Source organism: Chenopodium album, chromosome 18, assembly GCF_948465745.1.
Source record: "Chenopodium album chromosome 18, dcCheAlbu1.1, whole genome shotgun sequence".
Classification (NCBI taxonomy): Eukaryota; Viridiplantae; Streptophyta; class Magnoliopsida; order Caryophyllales; family Amaranthaceae; genus Chenopodium; species Chenopodium album.
The window spans coordinates 3602800-3614578 of NC_137851.1; the positions used below are offsets into that span (position 1 = coordinate 3602800).

An 11779-nucleotide genomic window follows, 5' to 3' on the forward strand; every position below is an offset into this window, starting at 1 on the left:
GAATACATGGATGTTATTGTTATTAAACAAATGGCTTTACAAGTACTATCGATATTGTAAAATTTAGGAAAAATAAAATGGCTTTCACAATAATAATTTCGTACCAGACAAAAAAAAAAAAAATCCAGCACTAACAAGATTCCACGGGTACAAAAAAAAAAAAAGTTTCTGGGCCTTAACACTCACACTGATATTTTCCAATTACTGTTATTGGGAATTTTTCCAAATAACATTGGTATGTTTGACCCCTCTCTATGAACTATTATTGGGAAGATTTCCCAAAATTTGATATTCCATCAGTTCACTGTAATTCCGTATGAACACTATTCATTCCTAACTGTGACAAACAAGGTTCTTCACTGTGGAATGCAAAATTTGATAATGCATTGATAGGCTGATAAACCAAATCAAACTGAAGAGAGTTCTGACTTGCTAACTATCAGATTGTTTAGGCCGCCAAATTTGCTGGGTCTGCCGTTGAGATACCTTAGCAGGTTGCTGTGTAGCCACATTATTGACTTGGCCAGGCTGTGGTGTGTGTGGTTGAGCGAGTCCTTCAGATGGCATAGCAGCTTCTCTGGCCACTCTTTTAGGCTGACTTCGAGGGCTATTCCTTGGAAACCGTTGGATGTTTGCAGATGCTTGTCCTTGAAATACTTGATTAGATTTTTGTGGAGCCATGTTGTTGGGGTGACTCAGTTGCCTTGTCCTCTGAAACGGATGCTGAAATTGCAGGGATGAGTTGCTGCTACTGCTATAGCGTGCATTGTGATTCGTCCTTGGATAAGTCCTACCATTGGCCATTGGACTAGCAAACGCCGCTCCAGGGAAGAAATGGGAAATTTCATACCTTACTAAACTGGGGATGAGAGTATTTCGAGTCTGATTCGGAGCAATAATCCTGTGGTAGGTGTCTGTGAACACTTCACCTATTCTTGTCAGCTGAGTGTTGGTAACAGCTCTTGCAGTATTTTCAGGTTGCTCAAAAGGATCTTCAATCTGTGATCAGAAATATGGACAATAAATTTAAGCCCCTCTTGATAGAGCTGCACAAGAAGAAGAGAAAAGGGAAATAACAGAAAGCTTACAAAAATGGCAAATGTTTTGGGAAGCCATCTTGTAGTTGTATTTATGTCTTCCCAATGGCCTGTGTATGTAGAGATGCCTAGCTCTGTTGCCCTCATACTAATGTCAGAAAACTGCACACCAGCGCCAGATAATCAGATATCAACAGAAAAACCAACCAAAGTTTTTCTCATTAACCTCAAATGAAATATACTGATGGCTTCAAATAAAAATCAAGATCATAGAACAGATGCAAAAGTCTAAGTGTGTATTCTTCTCCCAAGGCCTGATACAGAAATGACTAACAAGAACTGCTCTAAACAGAACAAAAGGGATTGCCTCCTGTAGAAATCCAAATTATCTAGGTAAGAAAAAATCAGTGAATCTTCCCACAGGTCCAAAGAAGCAGAGGTACATATAAGTGACATATCATACCTTTGCCAGGAAAGAGGTAAATAGCTCAGATAAACTGCTGCGGTTAACTCTTCTCTCTTTTCTAAATTTGGAAATATTACTTAAAGATATTTCTTCAATACGCCTTTCTACATCAGCCTTTATTCCTGCAGAAAGATAAATACATGCCCTCAGGGAACTTATAAAAAAATTATGGGTGAATGTATATTTCAGGACAAAAACTTTAAGTGATACATTACTGATTGAGCTATGGTTTTAAAAAGGACACTAGTACCTTAAAGAATCTAGAGAGAAAGAAATAGTTCAAAAATTGTTCTTTATTCCCTTTCCGTTTATAGGGAGCAAACAACAGGGAATCATATAAGGGTCAATCGGAAACTACCCGATCATCATTGTAAGGATAAGGTTGTTTAACCTATCCAAGACAACAGCCGTTGAAGGTACTGAAATTTGGTTAAATGTTCACACTGTTGACTTTATACTTAGCAAAGACACAGAATTCTTATTAACATCCGGAAACATGGAAAAACCAACAAGCCATAGATACTTGAGAAAAAACTTTATACATCAACATGACTGTGATTTTATTAAGTCCATTCTCCCTTCTTTTCTTCACTTTAAAAAGTACACTAAAAAAAGAAGTGAAAGGGTCTCGAGACTCAACATCATAGCTTGCTTTTGTTTCCAAGAAAACCAATCACTACGTCGTATGGGAGGGAAAATCAGTTTTCTAAGATGATAATACGACTGGAATACTTTCAAGGTGCTGGAAGGGGTTCGGGTGAGGGTTTCAATAAATAAAATACCAGACAGACACTATTTAGCACCTATAAGTTCATCAGCCATGTTCCCAGGGTACAGGTCTTTGAGTGGAGGCAAAATTGCTGGAAGACACGTCTGCACAAAAAGGGCACAACAATAAATTACAAGGTCTGCTGAATACTGTAATGCCCATACATGATAGTGAATTACCAGACAACACAGTCAAACACAGTAATAGAAAGTCATGCATGAATTAATTGTCATTGTGTATAAAAGATATGAAAGTTAAAAGTTTAAAACCTCAAGACCAAAGACCTATTCATGCAATTCAATAAACTAGCATACCTGAAAATGGAAGATAACAAGTAAGGACAGTGAATATGAGTTAAAAGTCCCAGTTTTTGGACTATTGATATTGTTTGCTTTTGCCCACTCCTTGACCTACAAGAAAAGGTCTAATGCCTGTAACTAAGGTTCTTTCCTTGAATAAAACAGCTATTAAGTAGTTAACAACCATACCAGTAAAACCATATTCCTGAAACGCTGATCTATAAGGCTGATCCATAACAAAAATTTAGATTTCATCTTCCCTGACACGTTATTAATTGAAATATCACAAGATATGTTCTGATATTTGCTCTCAAGTTTCAGAATAGGAACTCTGGCGTGAGATACAGACTGCAATCTTCTAAAGCTGCCTGCAAAACAACATTTCCTATAAAAAAAAAAATAAGAGGTGGTAAAAAAACAAGCAGCTTACACTGACAATATTCTCGCATATTCTATATTACTAAGATACACGATAGGCAGTACTCAGCTACTCACAGCCTAATCTGCCATGGCATAGAAAGTCGAAAGTCAAAGTCACAAGTTCTCTATATCAATCTCATACGTGTTGACTATATTTCTTCAGGCTCTCTATATCAATCTCATACGTGTTGACTATATTTCTTCAGGTTACTCAAATGGGCATATTTGCTCAATCACCTGGCGGCTGGTGTAAATTCAGCGTAAGATAATTTTTAAGAGAGCCAATTATCACATTTTGTACAGTACACAATGAGATTTTGTACAGCATGTTCATGCTCATCTATCAATGGCCAACTTTCAGACAAACTTATTTTTCCACATAGGACAGGGTTGCTTGCCTTAAGGCTACATCAGATAGATCAGAGTTAGTTTGACAACAGAAACCCAACATGATCCCAATTCCCAAGTGATGCCAAGGTCAGGGTGTTATAAAACACATCTCCAAAGAGCCAAAATACGAGTTGCATTTATATATATTAGCACTTAGCAAAGCAACAACCAAAATTTCTTCCCAAATGGAACCCATTGCTACCTATCACAAAATACAAAAAAAATAAAAACAGTCCATGTGTAAGCATTAATAATATTATATATGTCAGCACATAGCATAACAATTGTCAAAATTAGAATGCTAGCATTTAGCTTATTTTTCATTAATAAAATATTGGTTGTGAAATATGAGTTCAATATAAAGACCATAATCCCAAAGACCTAAACTCATCAGACAATTACTTGTCCACAAACTTTGCACAAGGCTAATACGAAGTAATATTCCTTTCACATCTCAAAGGATAACTTTTTTTCCCTGAACAATCCTCTATTGTCAAATACTAAACAACAAACTCATATAATTCTAGTAACAACTAACAAGCCTCTCCCTTTTATCATGAGTAACATATACCCTGGACAACAAGCCTCAAGTTTCAATTTGACAGATGGGTTGTCTTTCAAAAGATCTTGGCAACGCTGCCATCACATAATGAAGAACTAGGTGTTCTTGCATTGACTTAATTTTTCTCATTCGAACTCAAAATTACAGGCATAATTTCAAATCTATTTCCTTTTAGTGATAGACTGTCGATTCCATTACTAGTTATTGACTAAGTTCAGTTCACTTTATTTAAGAACTTGTTACTCATTTCATATCAAACTAAAATACAAAGTTCAACAGATCAAATTAAGAAAAAGAAAAAAAGTTTAGATCTACTTTGTCGTTTTATGTGCGATTTTCATTGCTAAATATCTTTAATTCCATAATGGGAAAATAAATAAATATTAATACAGATCTAATAAGACCCCATTTGATATATTTTTCCTAATGGATTAGCGTACATATAAAGTCAGAGTTTAGTCAAATCAAGACGTCAGATCAGAAAAAAGAAAAAAATAAGATACACTAAATATAGCCTAAGTTTCTACAGATTGCCCACTGTGCAACTATTTCATCCAATAATTAGCAAGATATGTATGCCTACATGCAGATGTTCACTATCAGCGACAAAGACATGAAGAATTGAAGATGATCAAGTATGATTAACAGAAAATAACCTGCCCTCCGTAATGCTTTAAGTATATCCCCTAATAAAGCCTGCTTGTGCTTCCTGGCAGCAACTGCAATGTATAATCCATTGGATAGCTCAATTGATATATCCAGATCTCCCCAGCGAGAAAATAGCTGAGACACAAAAGACCCAAATGGTTCCACAGTAGCACCTAAAAGCAGAAATTCAGCCCATATCAGTAAAACTAAAAAAAATCCAACATTTCTAACTGCATATGCACTTAAGAATGATAAAGAACAACTCATGCGAACATGATTTAAAGAATTATTATCAACCACAATTTTCTGAGCAGCTCATTCAAATACCTAATCGCCCAAACAAAACCAGAGAACTTTACCATTGTTACAGCACATGAAGTCAAAAAAAGCAAGCAAGGATCATGAAAATAAGGAGAGTACAGAAGAAAGGGGGAGGCAGAACAATTCCGAGCATAAGAAAACATTGTGTTAGCTACAAAGATAAGTATAGAAGCAAAACGGTTACAACCCTTCTAAATTCCAAGACTTACCTCTCAAACTTTCAATTGTGCTGATAGCAGCCCGTAACTCCTCAATTATCTGCATTCTTGTTTCCAAATCTTCTCTCAAGGGGTTGATGACATGAAGGATCTCATTAAGAGTAAGCTCCAACATACTTTGTGAGCCCATTTCAGAGGACTAAAAGATGCTGAACCTATAGGTGATACATCAGGCTATTTAGAAATTCACTCCTTATAACCTTTAAGCATGTCAAACATGAGAATATAATCATTACAATCTCATTACAAGCAACACATAATTGTAACCTGCTTCCTTTATCAAATCTCCCGATTCCAAATGCATTCAATAATTAGAAAATCCAATCAAGCAAATCAAATTTCAAATAGCATTTTCTCTCCCAAGGACATAATATTAGTGGATGAATATATCATTTCAGATAAAGTCAAAAGCTAATCATCTTTCAGCGGTTGAATGTCTTCATTTGATACTCGTGAGAGACTCCAACCATATAGGACCTAAAAGCACGCAAAGCTGCTAGACTGATCTAGATGAAAAGAGGATGATATCAGGTGACAGCTAAGCTTCGAATACTTCACTACAAAAAGACACCGGAATACTTGAACACCATAAAACCTGTGGATAGGATGCACCGATTGCACCCTAATGCACTAGGTACACTTCACTTCAGTACTACGAAGTATATGACACACAAATATGATACGGAGAATATCTAAGCCCACCAACTGGCTTAGGAATACTCAGTTCCACACATATACAGGGACCTATTGTTACTTCATTCATAACTCTGCCGTTATGGATAATTTCACCTAAGATCAATGTATCAAACAGAACGATGCTATTAACTTTAACAATAAATTGTAGAGACAAAACTATTGAGATTACCAATAAGGTCTTGGTTCATGATTAAGACTGAGGTTTGGAGCCATATGTAGGTCTCGCGTTCGGATTTCCCCAACCCCCACTCCCCTAATTATGTTATCTCTAACCTTGTCTTTGCATCTCCTATGAACATTAGAAGTGTTTACTTTTCCTTTAACCTCGAGAAAAAAATCTAGTACTCATTTGACAAAATACAAATGTAGGACTTTAAACTGAGTATGAAATTAAGACTATCCTTTATATCTTCTCAAAGGACTCAAACAGCGACAATTCCCATCTCATACCCTAAAACGAGGCAAAAAATTCAAGTAATTTGAAGTCAACTTAACCCAGAAAATTTAAAAATAAACAAAACAAATAAACGATTCCAAACTATGGGCTGTTTCTAAATTGAGTTGAAATTGCAATAAATTTGCAACCATCAATCAAACAAAGAAGTTGGCAGCAATCAAAAAACCCAGAATTGATTAGTTAGAAACACTGTTCAACTAAGCAATAAGAATATAATTTAGAATCCCGCAATAATAAAAATCAGAAATTGAATCAACATCGGCACATCCATTTGAGAAATTCACACAAACAATTCATCGAACAATTAATGGGCAATAGCGAAATTGCATGCATCCAAGTTTCAATCAAAAATCAGGAGTAAAAAAAACTTACACAGATTTTGTTAGGGTTAGATTGATCGTAGTAGCGCCATTGAGAGTGGGTCTCTGTATCTTTTTCTCTCTCCTCCTCCCTGAAACTCTGAAAGTGTGAAGTCTGAACACACTAGTACTAGTACACCCAAAAAAAATGGGACTTGAATAAAAATTTTAGGGGAAAATAAAAGTTATTTGATGTGGGGCGGGAAAAAAGATGATTAATTTTGTTCTTTTTTCTCAGGCTAAGTAAAGTGATTACTCAGCTCTTAAGAAAAGTTCAACAAATTGTGAAAAAAAGAGAGGGGAAAATCATAGATTATACTTCCTTCGTTACACATTATATGCATCATTTGCCAAAAGGGAAACTACACATTATGTGCAACAAACTTTTTCTTTCCTTTTATGGTAATTTTTTTTAAATGAAATTACTATAATACCCCTTGTTTAAGAAGTAATAGCACTATTTTAGTTACTAATTTAAAAAGATTACTTAACATTAATAATTAAAAACCCCTTCTCTTCCCTGCTACCATCATCACCGACCATCACCATCATCACTGACCCCCCATGAGAACCACCAACACCACGAACACCTTCGACACCAGACCACTGACACCATGGCCACCATAAACACCTTCGACAGCGAACCATTACTACCACCAACATCATCTTGTTCATCTTCGTTCTTTATCGCCACCGCCGCCGCCACCACCAAGGATCTCAGATCGAAATTCGAAACGAAAGAGAAAGAGAATTGGGTGTGCGATTTTGCTGGTGGATTTCAGATCTAGGGATTTCAATGGTGGATTTCGATGGTACGGATTTTGCGTCGTGGATTTTACGTTGTGGATTTCGCTGGTACGGTTTCGGAGTTTCAATGGTGGATTTCGCTGGTACGGACGTACGGTTTCGCGTTTCCGTGGTGGATTTCGCAGGTGGAGGGGGTTTCGGGATTTTGCTGGTGGTTTCACATTGTGGTGCTAGTGGTCGGGGTTTCGAGATTTCACTGGTGGATTTCGGAGTTTCTGGTGGTGGTGGTCGTTTCTGGTTGTCAGGGTTTTAGAGTTTTGCTGGTGGTGGTCGTTTCTAGTGGTGGTGGATTTGTGGAGTTTTTGGCAGTGGCCCGGGTTTTGGGATTTCCCTGGTGGAGTTTTTGGTGGTGGTCGTGGTGGAGTTTCTGGTTGTGGTGCTGGTGGTGGGGTTTCAGTTGGTGGAGGGGTGTTAGTTGGTGGTGATGTGGTAGATTATTAGTCATACCACTCTCTCTCCTTCACATTATCACTTACCCTTCAATCTTACTAATTATGGCTTAATATCTTTTGTCTTGGAGTTGTGTCAACCTATTTGTTGCACATAATGTGTAACGGAGGAAGTAACATAAATACATAAAATATATGTGTGTTGGCACTTTGTAAAAAAAAAAAAAAAACGGGGGGGGTTGGATGCTAAGCTATAATTGATGGTTGAAGTTTCTGAATAAGTGAAGCATCTTTGTGATTGAACACTTGAATTAGTGTGAGAATTCTAAGATGAATGTTTTTTTTTTCACTTGAATTATAGTAGTTGATTCTCTCTTCGTCCCTTGATATAAGACCATCTCTAATGGTGAGACTCAACTTTGAGTATTGAAATACAAAATGAGTTATTTTTTACCTCCAATGGTGATACCCAACCCATTTTTCAATTTAGCAACTCGTATGAAGTCTAATTTTCCAATGGTGAGACTTTTCTAAATTATACTAATGTCACTTTCAATTTATGGCCCACCAAGTCATATTATAAGTTTTTTTTTTTGGAAAAAAAATTAAATTAAAACTTAAATAAATTACAAAACATATTATAATATTAATAAGGGCCCACACTTTTTGTCAAATGAGACTCAAAGTTGAGTATCTAAACTAAGCAACTTTCTTTTGGAGTTGCTAAGTTTAGATACCAACTATTGGTATCTGTAGACACCCAAATGTGTCTCCCCAAAACCAAACCCAGTGATGAATACCTTTTGCGTCGAATGATTATTGAATAAAGTGAAAGTGTAAAAAGTCAAGTGTTGCGGTTGGTTTTTATTAAAAATTCTTTCTTTCTGTTTTCGAAAAACAACTCTATTTTATGAAAACAGCCAATCCAGTTTAGTTTGGTCCACGACAAGGGTTCAATAATAGTGTAGTTGGATGGGGCTTGCAAAGAGCTTTCCAACGATATATTATAAGCCCAATTCTGATGAATAATGAGGAAGTTATGGCCAAAACACTAAACTAGGCCCGGTTTGATCTTTACATGCGGCCCAATGATCTAGGGGAGGGCCCAATGTTAATTGTTATTCCTAAAGTTATTAGAATTAATTATAGTCTTCTAGAATTCTTTAGAAGGTTCTCTTTAATCCTAATAAGATTAGAATTAATAATTAGAATTTGATAAAGTTTTATTTGGAATAAAATATTATTTTATGAAAAATACGATTTCGGTTTTCATTCGGACTTTATAAATCAATTTTGATTCATATGAGGACTCCGTGTTTGAAAACGCGTAGGAATCCAGGCTGTCGCCAGACGACAGGCCTGTCGCCACGCGAAGACCCTGTCGCCTGGCGACAAGGTCGGTTTTGCAGCGACAGCGTGGAGTTTTATTCCTTATCAAATTCTACCTATTTCCGGACTGTTTTCTTATAAATAGGGTCCTGAACCTCCGTATTTAATGATAATAAACAATCAATCATCTCTCTCTAAAGCTAGAAGTTTTCTCTCTCTATTCTTTTTCTAAACCTTCCCTCTAACAAAATTCCGCATTCACGAGATTTAGAAACACCTAGCCAAGTTCGAAGTTGCCTTCGCCCTAGACGTGAAAGGTTATAATTTCTGAGGGTTTGGTCCCTAATCTCTATTTCAATTATTTGATTTGATTGTTTGATTTTATATTTTCCTTGAAGTTACTAACGCGTGTATTTTGTTATTAGAAAGAGGCACGAGGCATCAAAGTATGTAATCTTATTGCTCTGTTCTTGTAGAAAGCATGTTTAAATTTGTTTAATTCCTAGTATCATGTTAGGATGTTATTATTGCTTTCTAGTAACATGTTTAGGGTGCCTTTTACTCTTTTCTAACAGCATGTTAGTATCATGTTAGGGATAAAGCTTTGATTTTTATTGCTTATTGACATGTTAGGATTTGTTATTAATCTTGTTAGTATCATGCTTAGGATCTTGCTATTATCGTGCTTAAACATGATTATGATAATTATGATTATTATGGTTGTTAACATGATTATTTCAATTATGATAATGGTTATGATAATTATTATGTTGCTTGATATATATATTATTGCTTGATCACGCCTTTTATACATGTTTAAAGGGAATTTGTACTTGTAATCACGCTTAATAAGATAATTAATAATCTTGTTTAGGGCTAATATGATTATAATTCAAGTGATCGCCAATAATAGTTTTATTTGTGCATTAATATTCAACCAACATAGATAAACAGGTTTAGGGTTAATCTATTGTTTGCATGCTAGTCAGAAAGCGCACATGAATACGAGAAAAATAAAGTAGAGGCCTATTATTAGGGCAGTTTAATCTCTTTTAGGTTGGATTTGTACCCTCATCCCCGAACTCTATTTGGTTCCAGACCTTTTGGAGTTGACGATCTCATGGATCGTTAAGGGGTGTAATCTTCACCTTGTGAACGGTTTACAAGTTCCTAAAAACTTGTTGGCGACTCTTTTGCTCTAGCTTCCTTCCCTTTGGACGCCATCATGCTTAAGTGTATGATCACAGTGGGGTTCAAGCTTGGGGTTAATGCTTGAAATATTCCCTACAGTATCCTTTGCAAAAAATACTCTCTCTCTCTCTCTCTCTTCTAAAGAAACTCCCTCTAGTCTCACCATTGGAGATGGTCTAATTCTTATTTGTGTTTTTTCACGGTATTTTAGAAATAGGAGGAAAAAGTAGATGAATTATTTTAATAAAAGTGAAAAGTACAATTATAGAAAAAAAATTAGAGGAAAAAAGTGGGAAAAAAAAAGAAGTACCAGACATGTGCAAAATTCAAGGGTAATTGAGGAAGTATAATAAATAAAGTTAAAAAAGTGAGGGTATAATGGTCTTTACATACTATCCAAAATAGAAATAGGAATAACATTTAAATCTCCAAAATAGGAAAATAGGAACTACATTATTGGATGGAGGGAGTATTTGTTTCTCTAATATACAATATTTTTAAAAAAAATACACAAGTGTGATTGCATGACTTTTATCAGAGTAAAATTTGTCACAAGTTAAAACTATTCAATTGTTGGAAGAGCAAAGGTTCTTCATGAAATTAAAACTATTCAATTGTCAGAAATCAATAAGGATCATTTACCCATAAAGAAGTTTCCTTTAAATCTTTGTGGCTAGTGTCTAAATTAATCCCTTCACTTCATGCCATGCTTGGAACCTGTAAGCTAGAGGTGGGCATACCATACTAGCATAGGTAGGTTAAGCTTGATCGGTAGCAATAGGGAGATATCAAAGTTGCAAACTGCGTAGAGATGGCTTGGAAGAAAACAAGCTCTTTTCTTCTTCTTCACCAGTCCGAGTAAACCAAGAAGAAAGTAAGTAGAAATAGGACCAGTCACTTTTCGGGCTCTTTTGGCTTTTGGAAAGGTAGATTTTTGGTGATCAATAACTAAGTCGATTTTATAGTTTTAGAGAAAGACCCCCACAAAAGAGAGATATCCGCCGATGATAACGAGAGTTGTACTGATATCATCCCTTTACTAGTAAGGGGAGTCATCACATGGATTGATGAATATCCAATTTCCTCAATGCTTCTAGTTCATTAACCAATTGCTTCCTAGAAAAGAGACTTGTCATAGATAAGCTCTGCTTTTGAGTCAAAGTTTAAGTCCAAAATTATGAGTGAGAAGGTTCCACTCATAAAGGCCTTGGAGTCTAAATGTGGAGCCGTGGAAGAATTCTAATCAGGTTTTTTATTAGTCAGTCTGTTCTTTTGAAGTAGACGAGATTCTTCGTTTAGTTGAATGTAACCCGCAGAAGTCAAGTGGCTCCGGGACGCCCCGGATGTAGTCGACCTTTGTTAATTAGTCGGACCAGACAGGTGTCGATAGAGTCTTCTTTCTACTCAATTGAAACATTAAT

The 11779-nt window shown here is 36.0% G+C and overlaps 1 protein-coding gene across 2 annotated transcripts; it reads right to left on the reverse strand.

The window, feature by feature from the left end:
* Window positions 1-62: 62 nt before the first annotated feature.
* LOC145591197 (protein HESO1-like) lies at window positions 63-7334 on the reverse strand. 2 transcript variants are annotated; one of them, XM_081647601.1, is made up of 9 exons: window positions 6656-7334; window positions 5122-5279; window positions 4600-4764; window positions 2761-2939; window positions 2587-2682; window positions 2307-2376; window positions 1501-1625; window positions 1089-1199; window positions 63-999 (listed from the first exon to the last, which is right to left on the reverse strand). In XM_081647601.1, exons 2-9 carry the CDS (start codon window positions 5258-5260, stop codon window positions 433-435), a joined length of 1452 nt encoding a protein of 483 aa, XP_081503727.1. In that variant the 5' UTR covers window positions 5261-5279; window positions 6656-7334; the 3' UTR covers window positions 63-432. The 2 variants fall into 2 exon arrangements, with proteins under 2 accessions (XP_081503727.1, XP_081503726.1); XM_081647600.1 differs by having other exon boundaries at window positions 5122-5285.
* Between the last annotated feature and the right edge of the window lie 4445 nt (window positions 7335-11779).